Source organism: Rhineura floridana, chromosome 2 (assembly GCF_030035675.1).
Source record: "Rhineura floridana isolate rRhiFlo1 chromosome 2, rRhiFlo1.hap2, whole genome shotgun sequence".
Lineage (NCBI taxonomy): Eukaryota > Metazoa > Chordata > Lepidosauria > Squamata > Rhineuridae > Rhineura > Rhineura floridana.
In genome coordinates, this window is record NC_084481.1 from 86,945,890 (window position 1) to 86,971,821 (window position 25,932).

Here is a 25,932-nt window from a genome sequence, read left to right on the forward strand (position 1 = left end):
CCACAGGTCTTTCATCCCACTCATCTTCAAGTTGCATACAACACTAACTCTCAGAATGTGGTGATGGTAGTGACAAGTTGACACATTCCTTTCCCTATGTGCTTTCATTTCTGTTACAGAGAATGGTGTGCATTAACAGTTGTGGGAGGACACAAGGTTGATTGATGGGACATGGAGAAGGGAAACAAGAATTGGGGCAAGTCTATGGCTGCATTTGAATGTCAAGTTAAACTGTGGTTTAGCAAGGTGTAAAGAAGGCTAGCGTCTTTGTGGGTTTGTGTATCCCCTGCACCCCTTCCCCCTATGGAGAAGCAGAGTTCCAAAACATTCATTTCTGCTTTGGACTTACTGTAGTTTGTTCAGTCATCTGGACCAACAAACTGTGGTTAACACTGACTACAATTAGATTAGAACAAGCCAAGTGCAAACCATGGTTTCTGAAGCTGGCTTCTTCAAACCAACCACAGTTCTGGGTTTGTATGACATGGCAAGCTGTGGTTAACCCAGAGTGGAAGTGGAACATTGAACTGATTTTGCTTAATATCTCTTGATTCTAGATTTTAGTACTGTAACCTCTAGTCATAAGATTTCTGCCCTAAACACTGTATCATCAATACATACAGACAAAAACTTTTATCATCTTTTATTAACATAGAAACTAGGCAACACTATATATAAGGCAGAACGGGTATTGCCTGTAGCCCAGTGGAAGTATCAGATTTGTTAGTCTTAGTTATCCTTGACCTTACAAATTCAAAAGTAGTACCGTTGTCTCTAAAGATCCCTTTTCCCCTTCCATGTATGACCTCAAGTATATCTTTGAAAGGATGAGCTGTTAAATGTTTGTTAGTGCTCAAAGCATTCTAGCCTCTTGTTTTCTCACTCACATGTTCACAGGGGCTCTCTGAACAGTGGATTCAAGGATTGCGCTTTAACATTCTTGCTGGTTTTTCCTCATTCACAACTGTGTGAAAGACTAATCTGTGTGCTTCCATTTATTTGGTTGTCTGAGTTGTTGAAAGTGGGGGCAGATATACTTCTGATTATAGCCTTTTGTGACTCAGCTGGACAGGCTTCTGTCTTTTTAAGAATTCCCCTTCAGGGAAGCACTTGTTATGTCCACCAATGGGCCTAATCCACCTGTTCTTATATTCCCACTTGCCCTTCTATGCAGCTTTCCTCCATTCTGCAGAAAAGCAGTGGAGTAAGGCAGATGATTATAGCACTGAGGCTGCTGAAGCTGAGCCTACCAAGTGTAGAATGCACTGAGTTAGTGACATTTGCCCTTGTTTATCATCATGTCAAACTCATCCAAGGCTCAATTTGCTCACTCATAATTATCTATTAACTACTATGTCACAGCCCCTCATCGTCCCTGCTTGTTGCACCATGAGGGCAGGGGAGATCTTGTCCAAACAGAATGCCCCCATCTGTTTGCCCCACCCTTCCCATTAGGCTCTCACTGCCATTAGGCTGCATTCCTACAGTCTAAAATTCCCTTGGGTTTCCTCAAGCACACTTCAAGGTCATGTGCAATGCAACTTGGCCACTTTGTGGTCAATGGAGGCCACAAAGATTAAAAGTTTACTAAAAGGTAGGAAAATGGTTTTACATGAGAATGGTTACAAGCACACGAGACATCCCCAAATGGAATAAAAGTTCAACAAAATAAATGTAGGCTTAATTACAATCCAGCTTTCCCTCAAAACTAAATGGTTCCTCACTGTAACATTTTTTCTAAGGAATCTTACATTAGAGATGCTGCTCTTCATTCTTCATATAGTGTTGTCCTTAATCATTCTGATACCACCTTGATCTGTCTTTCATCTGTTCCTCTCATATAACCTCTGATTACATGACTCCTTTGCCTCCCAATCAACCCAATCAACAAACCTTAAGGAAATTAGATGGTCTTAACCCCAGCTGCAGACATTGCCTATGTGCAATACATACCTTCTTCAAAGAATTTACCATTTTCCAGTTTGTTCCCCAACAGGCAAAGGTTTACAGATTAATCCCTTCATTCCAAAACAAACTACATAAAGGATTTTAAAATTTTTATTACAGTCCATTTCTTTCCCAGCCTGCAAAGGAAAAGAAATAACTTTCCCTTGAACACTTTGCTCTTTAATTTTGAAGAACTATTACGTCCATCACTCATCAAAATCAATATCAAGGCAAGGAGGGTAATAATGCAAATTATTTTTAATTGATTCTCTACCGTTGCACACACCCCTGTCCTACCCAGAGACAAAGAATTATTCATGTGACACAATGGCACCCTTTGTTTTCTGTGTTCCAGTTTCTGGCCTGGTTTGTGTATCACACTAAACCATCATTAAAATAGACCATGACTTAGGAGTGTGCTGGTGCATGCTGCTCAAAAATTCCCATGGCATTCCTTCAGCATTCCTCTTGTGCTGTGCTGCTGGGAAACAAGCCATGGTATGGCTTGTCATCCGAACCTGGGCTCATGGTTCGCTTTTCTCCAAACAAAAGACAGGCAAAAGCCAAGGTTTGTTCCTGGCTTACCACACACGGTAAGACATGACAAGCCGGACTATAGCTAGTTTCTTGGAAAAGTTCCTTCTCTATAGCCCAATTCTACATGGATCTTGGCATGAGCTGAGTGAGGAAAATGCACTTCATGTTGAGAGAAAAACATTCTATATCCACCTCTGGAGGCTGCTACTATTTTCAGAAATAGACTTTGCACGGTAATATTACTTAATTGCTGTGTCTTATGTTACTCTCCAGAGAGTATCTATAGGATCCCTTTAGGGAGCGTTGTCGAAATAGAAGGTTGCAAAGTCTCCGCCCTCTTCTCCCTTGAGATTCTCTCTTGTAGCTTTATTTTTAGACTGAAAGGTTGTTCTCTCAATTGACTGCAGCTGTCTGCTATCAAAAGAATCTTGTATCCCTTTGTTTGGCATCTACAGCTCCCCATTATGTTGCACCAATCAAGTCTTTTCTTATTACAATATTCCACACGGTGATTTAAAAACGAAAACAAAATGGGAGTGGTCATGTTGTGACACATTGCTTTGCAAGGGCTGCATAGATAGCTTTTGAGGTTGAACAATTGTCAAGTTCTTGCTTTATAGTATTGTCTGTTTTAGACTTTAAAACATCATTTCCAGGATGTTCAAAAATGTGTAGGCAAAAATGAGCTTTCCCATTTGTGAAATATACTCAGCAGAAACTTGTCAAGAATTTTTGTAAAGCATTGGTGATACATGATGAAGGCCAAATTCTTTACTCAGGGCATAACACTTTTCTGTACAAAGGAGTGCTAATTTCAGTAAGTTTGGTGTAGCTTGATCTTCATCAGTGGCCTATTAAGCTAACTGCCAGCTATTCTACACATATCTACACTTTAGATCAAGGTTTGCATTGAACATTCCCCACCCTCTAGTCTTATATAGAAATGGGATCCTATGAAGCCGACCTGGAACCTTCTACCACTCAGGGAAGTGTGCTACACTTTCTTCAATAATGGGAGCAGATATATATGGCCCTGTATATTGGGCCAGGTGGCAGAACAATTTTTGACCGGGCTGGTACATTTTTTTCACTGCAGTCCTATGGTTCTAAGCATTGAAGATGTGCTGGTTAAGAACATAAGAAGTGCCATGCTGGATCAGACCAAAGACCTGTCTAGTCTAGCATTCTGTTCTCACAGTGGGCAACCAGATGTCTATGGGAAGCCCACAAGCAGGGTCTGAGTACAATAGCACTCTCCTCTCTTGTGAGTCTCAGCAACTGGAATTCAGAGGCATACTGTCTCTGACACTGGAGGTAGAACATAGCCATCATGACTAGCAGCCATTGACAGCTTTATCCTCCATGGATATTTGTCAGAAATGGTCTCTGTGATGAGATTTGATCTCAGCTATATATTCTGTCTTGGAAGTTTGCCTCCTACACAAGGAGCGTGTGGGTTTTGTGTACTCTCTAACATGGAAACTAGGGTTGCCAGGTTCTTGGCCTGAGACTGATCCTGTATCTTTAGGAGAAGAGAAAGTCAGCCAAGTGCAGGTGTTCTTGCAACTCTGTAATGGGAAACACCACAAGGTGGACTTCTTCCTTCCTCCTGCGCAACTTTTAAAGATACAGAAGACCTCTTGGTTGCCAGGTCCGGCCTCCAAGAGGTCTTCTGTATCTTTAAAAGTTGTGGAGGGGGGAGGGATAATTCCACCTTGTGGTGTTTCCCATTACAGAGTTGCAAGAACACCTGCACTTGGCTGACCTTCTCTTCTCCTAAAGATACAGGATCAGTCTCAGGCCATGGACCTGGCAACCCTATGGAACCCAAGATCATAAAACCTAATTAGATTTGGAGGCATAAGATTTCACATGAAAAAAGGGGAAGCACTGAAACAGTAGACAGATCATAGGTTGTGGTGTAGAATGTACCACTTTCTCAATAACACATAACTAGAACCAGTTTCCATAGAAATTTGCTGGTCATGGGAGAAAAACTTGGTTCAGGTAGCATTTTTAAAAAATATATTTATTGAAAATCTTTACAAATAATGCCCCCACACACATACACATAGCTTACAAAAGAATAAGAAGAGACATTGCCCACACAAAGAAAAAAACAGTATATTCTATTAGAAGCAGATTGAGCAAAACAAATGGAGGAAATTGGATAGCCAACAATCAAGCTACCAGACAGGTCTTAAATGCCACTAGAAGGCCAAGATTGTCCTTTTTGTATATGTACATAATAAAACAGAATCAGTCAGCCACAAATGAGTTTTTGTGTTTCTTTCCTTGCACTAACTTCAGCTTATTAGTCAGCTTTTCTACTAGTGCAAGTTGCCAGATCTTATTAACTAACTTGTTAAGGAAGCTCCTGCAAGGTCCCTCCAAAATCTGCCAATGATTAATCTAGCACCATCAGCATGAAGCCAATCAGCAGCTTAAAGTGTAAGTCCTGGTTCTGCCCCTGAAGCAAATTCAAGTGCACCAGCTCCAGAGATCTCACAATAGTGTGGCCTGTGATTTTATGCATTTCCTGAAACATTGTATCCCAGAATGCTGCAACCTTAGTACAGCACCACATGGAAACAATCCCCTAACTTTACCCCCTCACCAACAAAAAGGAGAGAAGGTGAAACTATGATGAGACAGACAGACAGGCATGAGGTGCTATTTCTGCTACATTTTTAATGCCTGTTCATATGTCAGGTGGTGCTCTTTCTGGAAGGAAGAGTGGGATATAAATTTAAGAAATAAATAAAGCTGAGTCAGACCTATAAGGGAATTTGTCCCACATAGAAACCCAGTCCTTTTCATCTGATTCCAGTCTCCTCAACCCATCTGCTGTTCCCATATAATGAACAAGTTATACATTTTGGAAACCAAACCCATGGCCCTCACTTCTAGTGACCTAAGCAGACCTTCAAAAGGAGCAAGATCATGTGTGGCCTATAATTTAAAATGTGGTTCCCCCCCAAAAGTTACCAATTTGATACCGGGCTAGCCAAGAAATCAGAGAGCCTGAGTTGAATTTTCCAGAGATCTCTTGGGAGCAGTTGGGAGCCTGGAAAGAAATCCAAAAGAGTATACAAACCAGCTTTCTTCACATCAGATTGTTTATCTCTAAAACCGAAATCAGGATGACAGTGAACTGGAATCCGTGGGCAAATGCCAGGTAACAACAGGTCTTTCCCCTGTGCCCATACCTAGAGTCCTGCTTTAAGAGTAGTGTTGTTTGCCAGATTTGCCTGTAGTTCTTTCTTAACAAAGGGAATTTTCTAAGGTTTCATGAGGTGCAACAACACCTTATCAATTTATACCAACTGCTGAATTTGTCCCTTAACTAAGAAGGAAATCAAATTGCTGAGAGCTCGGCATTTATGGCTGAACTGCTAATGAGATAGAGAATTTAACAAAAACTGCCGATTAATACAGTCAAAGGCCTTTAAAAGATCTAGTGCCTCCAAAGCTAAAAACTGTTGAGTTTATTATAATTTATCAACCAAGCAATCTGCAAACATGGTCTGCAATATAGTGGTGAGGTATATACCCAAATTGGTCCAGATGAATGATTTTACCTATAAGAGCTTTCAGCCTGTTTGATAACACTGAGGTGAAGAGTTTATAATAATTATTAATTAAGGAGATGGGCCTGCATAAGTCTATTCAACGGGTCCTTGTGTGGTTTTAATGCACTATGATTCTGGCACATGCCCAAGTCTTTGGGAGTTGGGCACCCTCCAGAATACCCTTGAAGACAGACTGCAGATATGGAAGGATATCCCTGAAATGTTTGTAGAATTCTCCCATGAATGTGTTTGGGCCCAAGGACTTGTGTTTGAGTTTCTTTATTGCCACCTGTATCTCCTCTAATGAGACAGGCTCCTCCAACAACACTTTTGTTTTAACAGAGAGTGGGGTAATTTTGGCAGCTGCCTGTTATACATCCCTGGAGCTCTTAGGCGAGTTCTTCTATACATTTTCAAAACAAGAGGCAAATTTATCCACAATTGTCATCAGATCAAGATGCCTTACATCTTTGTCATCTGCAATAGCTTGTCCCTTAACTCTCTGCTTCTTCAGTCTATTAGTTAGTAATTTGGATCGCCTCCCATCAAATTTGTAGACTTTTTGTCTAGTGTCGTGTATAGCATGTCCATCATAGTCTTATTGATGTATAACAAGTTCTGTTCTGCATGTTTTTATCCAGTTGTTGCCTTATTTTAGCAGACACCATCTCCCAAAATTTGTCAGCAACCTAATTTCCCTGTTCCAAAAGTATCATTTGTGCTTATTTTTTCAAAACACTCAGTTCTTTGATTCACACCCCCCAGACCCTTCATAGCCTCCCATCTCAAAGTTGTATTTATTGTATCATCCCATTTTCTACAAAATAATGTTTAAGGCCTGTGCAGAGATTTTGTCTGGATTGCATGGTCAGTAGAGAGGGATTGAATCTCTACATCCTAGAAACAGGAGTGTGATCTGTCACTTTGATCAGCCCTGTTTTGTGTAATAAATCCTCCAATACCAATATATAATTACTGTATGTGGGGAGGAGTAAAAGATAAAGCTATGGTCCATCGGATGCAGCTCTGCCCATATCTCTTTCAAAACATAGCTCTGAAAAAGTTGAAAACCCTTAGGGTATAGCATACTTTTGTGAAACTGCCTGTCTGGCAAGATGCTTTTGTTCAGCCTTATCAAGAGTTCTAGGATTTATACCTTGCATATTCTAGTTAAAGTCCCTGCCCACAATAATACTGCCTAGTATGCCCAACAAGAACAAAAAAATTACCCTTGGAATCCCTTTGAATTTTATCATGCCAAATATATAAATCAGCATGTAACAAAATTTCTACTCCATGAGCTTTATTGGATTCCTTCTTTGCAGGCAAAATGCAGTCATTCTGCAAGGCTTTATGGGTTTCTTGGAACATAAGAACTGAGGGACAGTGTTCTTGCACAACCTGCTCTCTTAATGGGGTTTCCAAAGCCTTTCACGTTCAGAATAGTGATTTTCAACCTATTGGGCATTATTTATATACAAGATTGAAACAGGAGGGAACAGACGTGGATCAATAAATTGTTGTGCGAGCCATATCCCAAAAGAAACACACACACACACAGCCCCAGGACTTCTACAGAAAAACGTCCCACCTAATAGAAGAAAGTAACTTTTACGTAGAACACCAACTCTAACAGATGGGAGGGAGAAGAAATAGGAAACAACAAAATGTTATATCTGGATGAGATGTCAGTCTTGGAGCTCCAGAACTTGCAATGGGAAAAGGACAACAGTTCCACCAGTTATAGATCTAAAGGTCAGAAAAAAGTCATAATAAACAAATGGTGGATCACAGGACTGGTAACCTAAAGCCCAAATCATATGGAGATAAGGAGGAAAGCCCCTCCCCCAAGCATCAGTGCCTTCTGGCAATGAATGAACCAATTTGGTTGGAAGAGGGGTTGAAGAGGTCTCTCCTTTGGGTATCTTCTCCCCTTGACAATCTCCCATTCATTATCCCTGTTGTCTTCCTCATCAGCAGCTCAAATTAAAGTGATTTAACTAAATCAGCCATCTTGTTTACCAATGATGCTCAGAGAGCTGTTCCATTATGAAGCACCAACAGATGGAATGGGAAACTCCAATAATAATGCGATTCCAGCTTCTTGCAATTTAAGAGTGAAAGGGCACAACTCTCTGCCTCATCTGAGCATCTCAGGGCCAAGTCTTGCAGAATCATCACTGTCTAATTATTGAATTTTATATCTTTCAAGGTGTGTAGTCATCTAAGCAGCTCTTCCTTTTTAATGAAGTGTGCAAAGCAAACCACAATGTCTCTAGGCCCCATGGCATCTGTCATCTTGGGTCACTACTAAATACACTCATTCAAAATAACCAGGAATGAGCAGGAAATCTGGTATCAGGGAGGGGAGCCATTGTGCAAGAAATTCTTTCAACTGCCTTTTTTCTGCATCTTCCAGACTTCCAGAGACACAAATATTATTCTATTCCAATTTTGATTTTGTCCATTTTAGCTTTAATATTTAAATCTTCTCCTCTTAGTTTGTTGAATGTTTTTCCGTGTGAGACCATTAGGTCGAGGGCTTCTACCACTGTACCATCCACACCATTGATGTATGCCCCCACAGAATCTTCTGTTCTAGTAGATCAGCCTAACCTTCTATGAGTTCCTCTTTGAAAGATTTAAATTGCTGACCCATTTCTTCTTTTAATGAGTGTTTCCTCCATTTGTGTTCTTTTCAAGGCCTTCTGCAATATGGGTGCCACCTTGCAAAGGCTGAAGAACACTGGGCTGCATCTTTATCTTTTAGTTTAAATAGAACTGTAAGGCAAGGTTGTTTACCTCTCCTTACACCTGACTGCATGCCTTATTTAGGGCAGTGATTAGCATTCAAATCAGGGTCCCAAGTCCTCTGTTAAAGACTAGAATATTAAATAAAGTTGAGGAGCTCCTCCTATCTGTGTACTACATCTAGATTCAACACTCCACCTCCCGTTCAATTAGCATTTAAAGGCAAGCTTACTTAATTCACACTTCCTGGAACAATATGCAAACTAAAACACAGCTATCCTTCAAAATCCACACACCTCCAATTTTTGCAGCCAAGTAATGCATTTACTAGGGTAAAATGTGCATAAAAATGTGTATATTGGTGAAAGTAACATACAAAAATGCATTATATTAGGGGAAATTGCTTGCAAAAATGTGTTTATTAGGAGACATTTGTGTACCTGACAAAATCACCCTTCAGGTGATACCAATGGTACATTTTCATAAGGACTTAAAATAATATGGCAAACTGATATGGACATGTGGAGGACCAAATTTAAGACTGGAAATATGAGAAACTGAGAGAAACCAAAATTGACAGATTCACCCATCCCTAGTCTGGCCACATCTTTAAAGAATGAGGAACAAACTCAAAATTATTTTAATTTTTGTTCCCTACAGTTGAGCTGAGAATATGACCAGTGTCTTCTAATTACAAACTCACTTCCCACAGAGCCCCAAGGATCCAATTTTATATTTAGCTGCTGTGCTCGGCCTGAGGGTGATTTTCTGCCTGGCTTGTGTGATCCAGTGCAGAAATTCATTGCTAATTACTATGCTTTTCTCTTCTATCTAATTTGTGACTGAGCCAGGCAGTGAATTGCAGTTGTGAGCTGGAAAGGACAGTATGAAATCTTGTTATTATATTATTAATTTGTATTAGGCGGACATACTGAGCCTACTGTTAGCACTGGAGCTTCATTCTGCTACGCACAGAGCTTTTCCAAAAAGAAGCTATTGAAAGAGCTATTGGTCTGATTCCAGACACTGCCCAAACTTTCTACCAAAGGCTTGGGAAGAATGTGAAGGCTAGATAGTGAAGGCTCTTGACAGCATTCCTGAATGTGGGTCAACCTTAACACTTTAACACAATCTTAACTCTGAAAAACAATGATACTGTTCACAATGTTTTGGGGATTGGACTGTGAAAGACCAACCCAAATTGTGTTTGCATTTTTACAAATGTGTAGGGGAGTACATTATCTCAGAGAGGAGGTCAGGTCTCCTGCTCCTCTGGTGCATTCACTATAGCTGCCCAATTTTCCTGCTTTTTAAAGTTTGATAGAAATTTCTATTGGCTATAGGTGTGTTCTTAAACAGCAAGGATTTTTGCCTATTAGTGAGTATTCTTCACATCAGGTGTTCAGCCCCATAAAGACCTTGCAATATGTGGACATGTTTTAAGTATGCTATTTCCCTTTGTTGTAATCAGAGTGAACATTTTAATTTGTATTTGATATCTTGAGGGGTATTCTCTCTGTGCATATTTGTGTGTGTAATATGGGACAGGACTAGGAATCATAGGCAAAGAAAAGTGAATTATATGTGGCAAACTGGGTGACAAAGTCAGATTCTGGAATGGTATCCTTTTAATCTTATGTCTGCAAAGTGCTTTTCAGGCTTATGTTTGCATTCACAGCTCCTCTGTGAAGCAGGCTATTTATTATTCCCATTCTACAGATGGAAATGTGAGGATGAGAGGATGCCAAAAATTCAAATCCAGCTGTTTACAGGACCACATGAGACAGTCATTGTTCATTTTTCCCAGGAGCTAGCCACACTGGATGTTAACATTGTATATTCCCTCTCCCCCAAACACACAAATACAAATGCTATGGGAAATGCATGCCATGTATAGATGGTTGGATTTAACATTCTATTGAATTGCTTTTGTCAGAAGCTTGCAAATGAGTGGTTAATGCACAAACTAATCTGAAACACTTTTTAATTTATATTTAATTTATATACAGAAAGACAAGCTAAATCTCAATTTTCTTTGCATTTTACAGAGAGTCAGGGACTAGATATAGAAGTTTCCAAGGTGAATGCCTTTGGGTTCATAGGATGCATGTCATCTGTCCAGTACAACCACATAGCTCCACTGAAAGCCGCCTTACGACATCCCAGTATAGCACCTGTGACAGTCCTGGGTTCCTTGTCTGAATCAAACTGTAGATCTTTGGTTGAAGTTGATGTGAATACAGCAACCACAATATACTCTTCATCAGGTATGTTTAACAAATTGTACTGAGGGTTTGTTTAACAACATGACTGATTGTTCTGCTTTTAAATAGAAAATTGAGCTGTGTAACATACAAAAGAAAGGGGTGGTGTTCTTCCTTAGTGAACACCAGCAAACCCACAAAATCACCCAACTCAATAAAATTGGGGCATGCAACTAGATTTATACTTGTTCAAAGTGTTCACATCTTACCAATGGATCCATGCAGGGTAACTTCATGTTATTGTAGTGACTGGCAGAGATTTGGAAAATGCACACACACACAAAAGTTTCCTGTAGGTTTTGTGAACAACTGCTAGACTGAACAACAACCTTTCACTGAATACCAAGTCTCTTTGTCCAGCTGCTTTTGCTGAACCATTTTTCCACAGCTGAGACGGGAGAGAAGCTCAGAAGAAGAAAAAATTCATCACTTGGAGTTTGTCCCGCCTATGAGAAATTGCACCCACAGGGGATAGGGAGAAAATGATACCACTACTGCCTGCATATGCAGCCTCAGTGTTTTTGTGATGCCATCAGCTTTTACACAAATGACATCTTTCTCCTCACAATTGGTACATTTGCAGTCCCCAGGAAAAAACAATGAGCAGTTCCATTTTGCTACTGGACCTCATTTCAGATAAATATATTCATGTGTGCTGTGTTTGGTTACTTCTACAGCACTCGGTAATATCACCCCTCATGTTGCTAACATTCAGAGCAGGGGTTTAAATATGAGCATTAAAAATAAATTATGAGAGTAATAAATGATTGCTAACTTACAATGCTGAGAAGTCAAGGAGCATGAAATAGGGGAAGAAGCACTCATGCTTGAAAGGACCTAGAACAGAGTGCAATGATTGCCATGAGAAACAGATGTGGAAGTGAATGGGCAGCAGCTGATTTATTTATTTCTATCAGATTACACGCACACCCTGTATTTCCAAATTAGACGTTCAAGGTGACTAACAAAATGCCAAGTCAATTCAATATCAGAACAATGATTAAAACTGAAAAACACTCATCAATAAGACAACAACAAAGCAGGTCAAAAGCCTTGCTTGCCAATGAAAGACTAGCAGAGAAGGGGCTAAGTGAATTTCCTTAGAGAGGGACATGCAAAGCCTAGGTACAGCTATCAAAAAAGCCAAATGCTCTACACTGATATTGTCAGGTCATAGAGAAATAATGGTGTCCTGAAAATTATAAACTTATTTTTTATGGTACCCAGATTGATTGAAGAGTGCCTTTTTTTTGCTACTCCATACTGAGAACCTGGTGGGTGGTGCAACTGGATTTGGCTGATGGGCTGTGAAATTTAGTTAGTGGCCCCTGGAGGGTGAGGAGGCTGTCACTTAACCTACCTCTTATTGCTGGCCAGCAATGGGAAAGTAGGAAGGCTGCCTCTTTGGGAGGTGGAGGCTTGGAGCCCTAAACACTGACCAGCACAAGCAAGCAACCCAATGCCCCTTTGCTCACCAAGAGCGAGCAGGCAATGAAAGGCATAGATTTGCTCTAGTTGATTCAGCTTCCTCAAGCCAGGGTGGCATTGCCCAATCAGGGGGCCGGAAGATTTTTCCCATGGCCTCCTTCAGATTGCATGTCCACCCTTTATTAGGTTTGTTGATATTTGTTGCAGACTATCATGTGAATTAATGTGGTCCTTTATACTGTCTTTATACTGTACTGGGTGGGGGTTGAGGAGAAATGCTGGCCACGTTGACTCAAGGTCAACATTTTGTGTGAGTGTGTATTTTGTTCTGTGTTTGTCTCTTATCCTCTCTGGTTTTAAAGAGAGTCATATTACTTGCTGATGATGATCCCAGCAGTTCATTTCTTGCCTGCAGTCATTAAATAGCCCCTCGGGAATCTTAAGTGTTTTGTATGTTGGAAGGAAAACACATTGTGAAGGTAGCATTAGTATCGCCATAGATGCAAGCACAAAAATGGCTGCTCCCAGCAGGTCATTGTCCTCCAGAAACATCTTGCAAAACATTCATATAATAGTTGGTGTGTAAAAGAATTTTCCAAATGAACTAACACATATTGACAGAATATGCTAAATAACATCCAATAAAACCTGCCTCAGCTGAACAGAAAGTGAATTATATATATCACCCATCTAGCAATCATTTGTTATCTGGTTCCACACATACTAGATTTGTATAGAAATTGTGGCATGTCCAGACTCTGATTTTTTAAAATCTGTTTCATTTTACCTTGCGCCTAAGACATTCAAAAGTAAATAAGTGGTTATTAACATCCTACAAAACAAATTATGATCACTTTTCCTATGGTGAATGAGTTCCACTTTATGAGCCCTTTTAAATGTCCACAGACACTGGCAGGATCCTTAACTGATTTTTTTTAGGCATGTGTAAATAAAATGCATTAATTCTCTGTCTCTCTCTTACATGCATCACTCAAGCCTGCTCTCACTTGCTCACACCCTAGAAGATCAAGAAATGATGAAATGATGTAGTCAGAAAACATCAGCTGACGTGGCAAATTACTTTTGTCTTTTTTCTAATAGGATGGCTTAGACAGGCAGGCAGGCAGGCAGGCAGGCAGGCAGGCAGGCAGGCAGGCAGATAGATAGATAGATAGATAGATAGATAGATAGATAGATAGATAGATAGATAGATAGATAGATAGATAGATAGATAGATAGATAGATAGATAGATAGATAGATAGATAGTGCACCCTCCACAATATTCAGCTTGCATCTGTAGCTTTGGGATGCAGCTTTACCTGTTTCAGAACCACTCTGTATCTTTCCGTTTTGACTCATTATTTGGAACCAATACAGATCTGTTAAAAACAAGTCTGTTTTCACCCCATTCAGTACAATGGGGGCTTCTGTGTAATTTTTTTAAAAGAAAATGTTTCTTATTTTCTGCCAGGCATGGATGCAACTTGCAGGCATGGTCACTAGGGTTGCCAGGCTCAGGGCCTGAGAATGATTCTGTATCTTTAAGAGAAGAGAAAATTCAGCCTTGAGTCTGGGAACCCTAATGGTCACCCCTTCTGATGGGATTAAACTTTTCAGATTTCAGAATGACAGCAGCTGTGGTTCTTTCACAAGGGCAGACTTTATTGTTTTGGGATAGTTTCATAAAGGGCAAGGTGATAAAAGAGCGTAGATCCCTAGGAAAGACTGGGGTAGGAGAAATGTCACATACACACCAGCATAAAGCATTACCTCAAGGGTCATGGGTATGGGTGGGCTTCTCCCCACCACTACAGATTTTTAGGGATACTGGGTTATATTCCCCACAAGCCTTTTAAGTTGAGACCTTATCCCAGTCTGCGTCTGTGTTGGAATTGCTGTTTAATATGTTTGTAAAACTTTTTTTTTTTTTTAAAGTTTTAACCTTTTTTTCTTTTTTCTTTTTTAAGATGTCTTCAAAGCTTTTCTAAAAATGTTTTTAAAGATGTGTTGTTTTAATGTGTTTTAAAGTCTATTTTTATGATGTTTTAAAGTGTTTTTAGTGCTTTTGTTTGCCTCTCTGGGCTCCTGCTGGGAGGAAGGGTGGGATATAAATTAAATAATAAATAAATAATATTCAACTACATCCTACTCAGAGTAGACCCACTGAAATTAATGAACCTAAGTTAGTGAGATATATTAACTTCAGTGGGTCTACTCTGAGTAGGACTAGCACTGAATACTATCCACAGCCTCTTCTCCCTAGGAAAGAAAGAGATTTCTCCATTGATGTGTAGAGGCAGAGGATGGAAAAAGAGCATGAATCCCCAGGAAAGACAAGAATGGGGTCAATGTTACTTTCCCAACAAAGAGCCTGATGTCACAAGAGTCACTGGTGGTGATAGGCTTCTAAGCACATCACAGATTTCTGGAGATACAGATTCTTCTCCCTGGGAGAGAGAAGGATCTGTCCGTTGCCTTGTATAGAGGAAGGTGTGATGGTGGAGGAAAAAACGAGCATTGATCCATGTGGAAAATGAATATAGTTTTTAATACTTCCTTAACAGCCCTTCCCTCAATCCAATTCCCCCCCCCTTTTTTTTAACACCATTTTTAGACATTGTAATGTATTGTTTTGCTGCCTTGGGCTTCTTTGAGAGGAAGGGTGGGATATAAATGTAACGAGAGAGGAAGTTCTAGGCTTAATGGACAATATAAAAACTGACAAATCACCGGGCCCGGATGGCATCTACCCGAGAGTTCTCAAAGAACTCAAAGGTGAAATTGCTGATCTGCTAACTAAAATATGTAACTTGTCCCTCGGGTCCTCCTCCGTGCCTGAGGACTGGAAAGTGGCAAATGTAACGCCAATATTCAAGAAGGGATCCAGAGGGATCCCGGAAATTACAGGCCAGTTAGCTTAACTTCTGTCCCTGGAAAACTGGTAGAAAGTATGATTAAAGCTAGATTAACTAAGCACATAGAAGAACAAGCCTTGCTGAAGCAGAGCCAGCATGGCTTCTGCAAGGGAAAGTCCTGTCTCAGTAACCTATTAGAATTCTTTGAGAGTGTCAACAAGCATATAGATAGAGGTGATCCAGTGGACATAATGTACTTAGACTTTCAAAAAGCGTTTGACAAGGTACCTCACCAAAGACTTCTGAGGAAGCTTAGCAGTCATGGAATAAGAGGAGAGGTCCTCTTGTGGATAAGGAATTGGTTAAGAAGCAGAAAGCAGAGAGTAGGAATAAACGGACAGTTCTCCCAATGGAGGGCTGTAGAAAGTGGAGTCCCTCAAGGATCGGTATTGGGACCTGTACTCTTCAACTTGTTCATTAATGACCTAGAATTAGGAGTGAGCAGTGAAGTGGCCAAGTTTGCTGACGACACTAAATTGTTCAGGGTTGTTAAAACAAAAAGGGATTGTGAAGAGCTCCAAAAAGATCTCTCCAAACTGAGTGAATGGGTGGAAAAATGGCAAATGCAATTCAATATAAACAAGTGTAAAATTATGCATATTGGAGCAAAAAATCTTAATTTCACATATACGCTCATGGGGTCTGAACTGGCGGTGACCGACCAGGAGAGAGACCTCGGGGTTGTAGTGGACAGCACGATGAAAATGTCGACCCAGTGTGCGGCAGCTGTGAAAAAGGCAAATTCCATGCTAGCGATAATTAGGAAAGGTATTGAAAATAAAACAGCCGATATCATAATGCCGTTGTATAAATCTATGGTGCGGCCGCATTTGGAATACTGTGTACAGTTCTGGTCGCCTCATCTCAAAAAGGATATTATAGAGTTGGAAAAGGTTCAGAAGAGGGCAACCAGAATGATCAAGGGGATGGAGCGACTCCCTTACGAGGAAAGGTTGCAGCATTTGGGGCTTTTTAGTTTAGAGAAAAGGCGGGTAAGAGGAGACATGATAGAAGTGTATAAAATTATGCATGGCCTTGAGAAAGTGGATAGAGAAAAGTTCTTCTCCCTCTCTCATAATACTAGAACTCGTGGATATTCAAAGAAGCTGAATGTTGGAAGATTCAGGACAGACAAAAGGAAGTACTTCTTTACTCAGCGCATAGTTAAACTATGGAATTTGCTCCCACAAGATGCAGTAATGGCCGCCAGCTTGGACGGCTTTAAAAGAAGATTAGACAAATTCATGGAGGACAGGGCTATCAATGGCTACTAGCCGTGATGGCTGTGCTGTGCCACCCTAGTCAGAGGCAGCATGCTTCTGAAAACCAGTTGCCAGAAGCCTCAGGAGGGGAGAGTGTTCTTGAACTCGGGTCCTGCTTGTGGGCTTCCCCCAGGCACCTGGTTGGCCACTGTGAGAACAGGATGCTGGACTAGATGGGCCACTGGCCTGATCCAGCAGGCTCTTCTTATGTTCTTATGTTCTTTAGAAAGAGTTGAATCTGACTATGACATACTCAGAGGCGGACCCATTAAAATCTATAGGCAAGTTGATCATGGCTTTTATGGGTTTACTCTTGAGTATGACTTAGTTGGATACAACCTATGTCAGTAACATACCCCACTTAGCTAGCCACCCCATTGTTAAAGGAAACTACTTCCTAGAAATATAGAATCCAGTTCCTTTTGGTACCTTTGGTACCATTTGTCTTTGCACTATCATCTCAAGAGGTAATAGCTTTGCAAAGGGAGCATTCTGCTAAAGTCTTATATGAATGTGTTACTTTTCTTGACTTCAGAATTGTCCAGGGCCCTACTGGGGAAGCTTCTTTTGTTCCTTGCTATCTGCTGCTCCGCAGCAAACACCTCTATCTGCTTCCCTAATCTGATTTTTTAGTTGAGTGAATCATAATTGTAAGAAATTTTAAAGCTTGTCAACCTGAATTCTGGAAGCACACACGCTCTTCTGGGAACAAGTGTGAGTTCCTTTTCTTTTAAAAAAAATGAAACTGTCATACATTTAAGTACATATAAATAACTGCATTAAAAAACCAAAGGAAGAAATATTTAAAGCATCTGAAAATAATGGGTTCTACGATCCAACAAAGTTGTCCCATTGGCACAACCTCCATTCGTGCAGCAGTGGAACTTCCCCTCCCTCTCCTCCCTCCATGCACTCCCAAATCCATTTTGGATATTCCCCCAACCATCTGGAGCAGATTTGGAAGGGCATGAGAGAGAGACAGGGAAAAGAGAGTGTAGGGAAACTCTTATGCATATGCAAGAGTCCTTGCATGAATGGGCCTGGCAACCAAGAGGTCTTCTGTATCTTTAAAAGTTGTGCAGGGGGAAGGGAGAATTCCACCTTGTGGTTTTTCCCATTACAGAGTTGCAAGAACACCTGCAGTTGGCTGACTTTCTCTTCTCCTAAAGACACAGGATCAGTCTCAGGCCATGAACCTGGCAACCCTAATTCTGACAGAAGCAAAACTAACTCTACCTTGTTGAAAACAACTCTGTACAGGTTGATCCATGTTGGAGAACCTGAAATTAAAGAGCCCTCTAAAGAACAAGAACATATGTGTAGCAATACCAAGAAAGAAGAGTATTGAGTTGCACACAATTTGTCCCGTCCAGAGTCGATACCAGGAGACTAAGACGCTGGTGCAAGTAAATCTCGTTTTATTAGAGTAATGGATACATCAAAAGCAGTGCACTTCATAGAAAACCCTACATTAACTCACTAGGAATCCCTAACTACACTCTTGACATGCTCTGCAACGTAAGAAGAAAATTGACTCAACACCCCCCTCAATACTCAGCAGACTTACACAGGGAAAGTTTTTGAGCGCAATCTCTCACTCCTTCGCACACCCGCCCTCTGCCTGGTATGCTTTTCCTGCCGCCGAGAGTGAGGTGAGGTGGGGGTGAGCCTCCATGGGCTCATCAGATGAAACAGGGTCCTTATCAACCATCCAGGAAGTAGAGGGCTGAGAAGCGTCAGGCGTCTCTAAGTTACTGCGGGACGAAGGGGGGGTTACTGCTAATTCACGGCTTGGTGAAGGAGGAGTAACTGCTCTTTCGGAATCCTCCCCTAACTGATCCGTTGGGATGGTTGAAGGCTGAGCGCTGTCCCCAAGGGGGGCTGGGTCACCCGTGGGAATTGGCGGCGCATCTAACACACTCCTTTCCTTAATGTCTGGAACAGACACAACAACAGCTGGATCTTCCACGCCTTCTGGCAGTTGAGGCGTCTGCAACTCATGCCTTCCCCCTCCCTGCCCTTCCAGGGAGAGCTGGGGCTCGACACAATTCTGACATTGCACTAGTAGAAAGTAGTTATGCTCGCACAAAGCAAGTGACCTGATTTTCACAGATTCTCCCTATCCACTTCATTTCCCTGCACTCCCAAAAGTCCAGTGGACTGAAGAACCCCCCTGGCACATGCTGGGGCATCACATGGAGAGCTGCGACAGGTAAGGGGGAATCAGCACAACAGCAGCTTCCCCACTGTGCAAAAAGAATTTTCTGGCAGTAGAAAGCCACCATTGGATACAACCCACTAGCATTTTGGCATATTTTGATAAATATAGTTCAATACTATTAAGTCCAGTATTTCCATGGGATTTGGTCTAGCAATGTGGGACAGTTAGTCAGAGTTTAGAACCACAAGGCTTGAACTTCAAAGATATGTGCACAGAGGAGTTAGTTCATTTCTCATCTCTGCAGAATTCTTTTATAACTGAGTCGCAAAAAGTATACCGCAATGGAAAATACACACTGTTACATTTTTCCGTCATCTGGTTCACTGCAAGCCAAACAAGGAGTGCAGAGGAGATTCAATGGGGAAATACCCTGCCAATATATTTTCATGTGTCAGTTTGAAATGAACTCTATTAACTATTTCTGCCTATGGGGGGCATATGCCCTGGTCAAACAAGCTGGAGTTCCCCATACATGCATCCTTCTGCACACACACAGTGAAGCATTTTTGGTTTTAAATATTGTTGTTCTTTTTTTAAGCTTCAAAACAGGCACAACAACAAGGCATTGCACAATATAAAGGGGTCAGAGAACATATAATTTACCCCCTTATGAGGCAGTTTCCCAGTCGATCCTTAGAGACCTTTCTGAATATTTTCCTTGGGGGATCTAATAAAATAATTACTGAACAGGTAGCAATATTTCTGAATGTAGTAATATCGCCTAGACATTCAATTATTGTTAGCTCTTAAATCTTTACCTTTTTTTAATTTTGTGATTATGTATTTATTCACTAATAGGCAAAAACCCTTGCGGTTTAAGAACATACCTATAGCCAACAGATATTTTTATCCAACTTTAAAAATCAGGGAAATTGGGCAGCTATAGTGAATGCACCAGGGGAGCAGGAGACCTGACCTCTTCTCTGAGATATTGTACTGCCCTAAAAATTTGTAAAAATGCAAACATAATTTGGATTGGTCTTTCACAGTCCAATCCACTTCCTGTGTATCTTGGGAGAATTGATCATTTGCATGCTTATTGAGTTCAATTGGATTTACTCCGCTGCAGTCATGCTTAGGATAGGTGAAACTGACCACAGGGGAGGAGGAGGGGAGGAGGGAGAGGGGAGCAGGCAGGAGGGGGAGGAGGAGGGCAGGTGTGATCATTTGCTTGTTTATTGAGTTCAGTAGGATTTAGTCCCCTGTAGTCATTCTTAGGATAGGTAAAACTGACCATGGGGAGGGAAGCCTGGAATGGTCAGGAGAGGAGGAAAAAGTAAGAGGGGAGGGGAGGAAGAAGGGAGGAGGAGAGGGGAAGGAGAGGAAAGGCAGGTCTGATCATTTGCATGCTTATTGAGTTCAATGGGATTTACTCCTATGCAATCATGGTTAGGATAGGTAAAAGTGACTGTGGGGGTGGAGGAGGGGGAGGGGAGAGTAGAGGGAAGGAGAAAGGGAGCAGAGAGGGGAGCAGGAAGCGGAGGGGAAGGAGAGGATTGGAGGGGAGGGGCAAAGGGAGGGGAGGGCAGGTTTGATCATATGCATGCTTATTGAGTTCAGTGGTATTTACTCCCATGCAATCATGCTTCAGATACGTAACTGACCAGGGGGAGGAGAAGGAGGGGAGGGGAGGGGAGGAAGGAGGAGATTGGATGGGTGGGCACTGGGCAGAGGGGAAGCCCCTTTCCTTTCCAAAAAGAAAACATTGTGATCAGTATCATTGCTTTTCAGGATTTTCCCCACCTTTTTATTCTACAGCAGGCACTTGTAGCCTCCCACCCAAATTTAAACCAAAGCTTTCCCTAGCCACATCCACACCAGACTGTTATTTCACTTTAGGCAGCCATCGCTTCTTCCAAAGAATCCTGGGAAGTGTAGTTAGTGAAGGGTGCTGAGAGTTGGTAGGAGAGCCCTGTTCACCCCACAGAGCTTCAGTCAGAGTGGCTGACTGTTAAACCACTCTTGCCACTGGTGCTCTGTCAGGGGAATAGGAGTCTCCTCTCAGCACCCTTCACAAACTACACTTCCCAGGATTCCATGACTGTCTCACATGAAATCAAAGTCTGGTGTAGGTGTGGCCCCCTGATTAGGCAAGCCTAGCAGCTGTGAGGCTGGCTTTTAGAACACTGACAGTTGGTTCTTACTGAGCATGCCCGACATTATCATTGAGTTCAAGCCAAAATTTCTTAAATTAATTAAAAATCAGCCAGACATTCCTTTTTTAACTTTTAAACTGCAGAAGATGAAGGTCAGAGTATGGGGCAAGGTCAGTAACAGGATTACAGGTACTCTGTGAACATGGCTGATTTTTAATGAATTTCAACAGATTATGAGAACTCTGACAGAAAAAAAGTCCAAAAGGCGTCTGGGTTTTCTCTCTTTCTAGACTTTGAACTCTCGATTCTCTCTGACTGTTTTGTGTATCACCATGAAAACTTACAGGGTTGTTAAGCAATCATTTCTGAGTTCAGGACTATACATTTTGTAAGGTTTTGGTTTGAAATGAGCTTATGGGAAGCATCAGAATGGCATGGGGGTATTTTCAATTTAACAATGCGGAATGTGAAAAATCCACACTGGCTATAATATACATACAGCCACTCTTGTGGCTGTATAATATCTTGACCCTTGAGAGTGGCACCACAGATAGTGCTCCCTCGACAAAAACAACAACTCACAGGTGAGGACCCAGTCAGCTATTTGTGTGCAGTCAGCTCTGTATTACCAAGTAGATGTCTCTGGCAGTTGGCTTGCAAGAGTAAGATGCTTGCAAAAACACACTACATATACAAATTGATTTTTGTAACCTTGATGAATTTCAGATCCATTTGGAAAGGCAGATGAGAGAGAGCCACTCACCAATGCTGTCAGGAGCGATTCAGCTGTCATTGGAGGTACCCTATTTTTTAAAAAATGCTGAGCAAGAAACTTTTTTTTTTTCATGGCTTGGTGGTGGCAGACGCAGCTTGTATGTTATGGTCATTCTTCTAATAAAAAAACCCAAAAAAGATGATAAAATATGTGTAAAGAAAAGACAAAGTTGTTTATTGTAGTTAATATCATTGTAGTAAACTCTCTACTAATAAATCCTTAATAGGCCTATACTAATAATATTCCATGTACCAGCATCAGCCAAACAATTTTTGACAAAATCTTCATCAGCAGCCTAGTGGGTTATTGAAAAACATAAAAATTGGACAGGCTTTGACTTCCAATATATAGTCACTTTAAGGAGGATGACGAAACACTTCACTTCAACCTGTCATTATGTAAGTTTGAAAAATTTCCAAAACATCTTCCAGGGATACTATACATTCTGACATAATCATTTTGTGTTACCTGCACATTACTAGCCATTAGATATAAGCCCTCTTCAGGCATGTGGACGATGCATTCCCAGATAAGGGTTTTTGACCACCTGGCATGGTGCTTATGTCAGGTGATCCAAAGCCCAAATGTAGGGATGTAACTGACTACTCTTGAAAAATACTTGATAACAGGTCAATTCAATTTCATTCCCCGTCAATTTGCTTGCAACTATGTCTAAAGCTGCTAGTGATCACTGAGGTTGGTACTGCCCAACTAAAACTATTGATGCAGAAGCCTAGTATTGGAAATAGGAAAAGCTCAGAATTGGTTCTGATGTACCGGGGTGGAGAACCTTTAGCTGTCCAGATGTTGCTGAACTACAATGGCCAGAGATTGTGGGAGCTGTAGTTCAGCAACATCTGGAGGGCCAAATATTCCCAATACTAATGGGGTGGGCCAGAGGTTTCCAGGAAAAGGAGCTTGAGATGGCTCAGTGACAACTTCAATGTGCTGTGTCAATGAAAAAGGCAAGATTAGTGTTTAAAATGATTAGGAAAGGGATTGATACTAAAAGTAGGGCAATAGCAATGCAATTATATCAATCTATAATCTGCCCACAGTTGTAGAATACTGTTTCAGTTCTTTATTGTTCACTACAGGGTAAACCCAAGGAGATAATTATACAACCCTAGCCATTTAAACTGAGTTTAAATAGTCTCATGAGTTTCTTGAGAAACCATTTACCTTGTCTCAATTCAACCCTATCTCAACACGCTTAAAAATTATCAAATTTATGACCCAATGGTCTTCATAATTAAGAAACATGAATTACAAGACACACAAAGGAGTATTTAAATTATCACCATATCCACTAACTTTGACAGTCGCAATCCAAGGATTAAGCGCCCACTTACAGCTAGAAAAACATGGAAGCATGAAAGTCTTAAATCCAAACAAAATCCTTGTAGTGGTTGGGAGCTCAAACCACTTGGCAGCTTCCACTTGCTACTCTCAGAGCCCAAATGCATTAATGATTTGTGTCATAATGGAAGCATAGTAAATTATAGGATCTCTGTAGCCCTCTTCCTTTTGGTGGGGGAGATTATCTGGAGAAACAGCAATGAAACCTTACCCAGTGATGTGTGTTGTGATGGCATTATGTGCTACTATGATGCAAGATCAGGTGGGGTGCAATGAGAACTGGCTAGTTAATGAGAACAGGCACGGTGGATTTCAAGTGCTGCAAAATTGTGCGGCTATAAGCAAAATCTGGATTTTGCAAACATCCATGAGGTTCTTAACATGTGTATTGCTGTTATTGTTATGTGCCTTCAAGTCCATTTTGACTTATGGCGACCCTATGAATCAGCGGCCTCCAATAGCATCTGTTATAAAACACCCTGTTTGGATCTTGTAAGTTCAGGGCTGTGGCTTCCTTTATGGAATCAATCCATCTCTTGTTTGGTCTTCCTCTTTTTCTACTCCCTTTTTCCCCCCCAGCATTATTGTCTTTTCTATTGAATCATGCTTTCTCATTATGTGTGTATTGCTACTAACTGAAATCTGTGTTGCTGTGTTTGCTTTTCCTCAGGGGAGGCTGGTCCATTAGGGTGAACGGGGCACTACACCACCAACCTCAGCTAACCCCCACTTGCCTGCCTGCTTTACAGCCAGTCCAGGGCTAGCCCCGGCTGTCACCTTTCTCCTCCTTAGTCTCAGTTTTGCTTTTGTCCTTGTAGAACCCAACAGGGAAAAGGATGGGGACAAACCTAGAATTAGTTGGCTCCACATGTCATCAACTCTGGTTCCCCTTTCATTGGCTCTAGCTCCACCTACTGTTGGCCTCCCTGTCTTCTGCCCTACCAGTCCCAATAGGCACCAGCCACTCCTGCTTTTCCATTTATGATTCTGTTTCTTTCTCTTCTTCCTCAGGTGTTATAGCAGTTGTGATCTTCATCATCTTTTGCATTGTGGCCATTATGAGCAGATTTCTCTACCAGCACAAACAAACACATCGGAGCAGCCAAACAAAGGAAAAGGAATATCCAGAGCACCTTGACAGTTCTTTTAAGACTGATGTTGACTTGCAGAACACAGTGAGCGAGTGCAAACGAGAATACTTCATCTGACAGACTCTCCAGCTCATTGTTATACTTTGGCATTTCTTTGATTATGATTATGGGTTTTTTCTTCATCCTTTTTTTTTTAATTTCCCCCATCCTTTTGGAAAGAACCCACTTTAATGGCAGCAATTGCAGTGCCTCAGTCTCTTCATGAAATGCACCACAGTTAACACCTAACAGCTCAAGCAACTATATGTTCTACCTAAGTTCCACATAACATGCATGGTTGACTGTTTCCTGGATTTCTGAAATGTTGTTTTCTGGACCCATTTAATTTACCATTTCATGTCGGACCTGAGTGATGTATACTAGAGGTAAAGTGTACAAGCTAACTATGTAGCATTACAGCTATTGCAACAAGGTAGTGGGAAAGACTAAGACCAAATTATCTCGTATTTTTAATTGTGTGTTTAAAAAGGGGACAAATCCTCATTTATTTTGCAAATTGGCATAATAACCCTGTTCCATGTTGGTGGTGCTGTCTTGAGTTTGCAAGCTGAGGATCTGGAATGATTTCCCCCCTCCATGTCCTTTAACTCCCTTTTCAACCTTGTTGCTCTTTTATTGTAACTTTTGAGTTCAGGATTCTCCTTTTTAATGTAGCAATCTTGATTAAAAAACTCAATAGTGCAGCAGCAATTCCTGGGCCAAGTTGTATGCCAAGTGATTTTTGTCACTTTCAAGGGAGGAGTGAAAATGGCCTCCGCAGACTTTTCCAATCTTTGGGCATTAGGTAAAATTGTAATGGGGGGGGGAGGTTATCATGATAGAGGCAAGATGGCAGAGGGTTCCAGTCTTTCTTTTACAGAAATAAGCTGTAAAATTGCCTCAGTGGAGGTGACCATCTTCACCCCCCACCTGGCAATAATTTGTTTTCCTCTCTTATAATACTAGAACTTGCAATCAACTAATGAAGCTAAATCACCATTCAGGGTATACAAGAGGAAGTACTACTTTATACTGTGCACATTTAAACTATAAATTCACTACCGCAAGAGATAGAATGGCCTCCTACTTGGACAGATTTAAAAGTGGATTAAAATCATGGAAGACAAGGTTATCAGTGGTTACTAGTCAGCATGGCTATACATTAGGGTTGTGCACAGACCCATATCCACCCTGTGGTAGTGATCTGGAGGCATCAGGCCGACCTGCCCTGGGTTGACCTGGGGCCACCACCACTCCACTCTGGATCTGATGCTGAGTAAGTTTGGGGCTGTGGCTAATGTTTAAGTACGGTTTTAAACCCGTAATTAAACACAAAGCTAGGAGAGGGGGTGGGGGAAGAAGACACAAAGTCTCCTTCCACCACTCCTAAGGGAGATGTTAATTTGGCAAGGTGGTGTCATGCCTTCCCTCACCCAGGATTAATGCTTCAAGCAGAGTCATTGATTGGGGGGAGGACATCGCAGCACCCTCAAGAATTCACCCCTCTGCTGAACAGCTGTTGATGATGCTCTGCAAAGGCTTTCCTAAAGGAAAGCTGCTTACGGAGCATCCCCCTCACACTGCAGAATCGAACAACTGTTCAGCAGAGGGGGTGATTCTGCACGGGTGATGCTGAGCAAGCAGCTTTCTTTTAGGAAAGCAGCTTGTGGAGCA

General features: G+C 41.4%; 1 protein-coding gene across 4 annotated transcripts in view; it reads left to right on the forward strand.

Moving 5' to 3' along the window:
- Positions 1-24,909, forward strand: part of LOC133376647 (contactin-associated protein-like 5) — a 107,959-nt gene extending 83,050 nt beyond the window's left edge. For all 4 annotated transcript variants that reach the window (XM_061609193.1, XM_061609194.1, XM_061609192.1 and 1 more), the window contains exons 10-12: positions 10,856-11,074; positions 21,721-21,792; positions 24,140-24,909. In XM_061609193.1, the coding sequence (XP_061465177.1) occupies positions 10,856-11,074; positions 21,721-21,792; positions 24,140-24,336 (488 nt within the window). In that variant the 3' untranslated portion in view covers positions 24,337-24,909. The remainder of the gene's footprint in view (positions 1-10,855; positions 11,075-21,720; positions 21,793-24,139) is intronic.
- Positions 24,910-25,932: the final 1,023 nt, after the last annotated feature.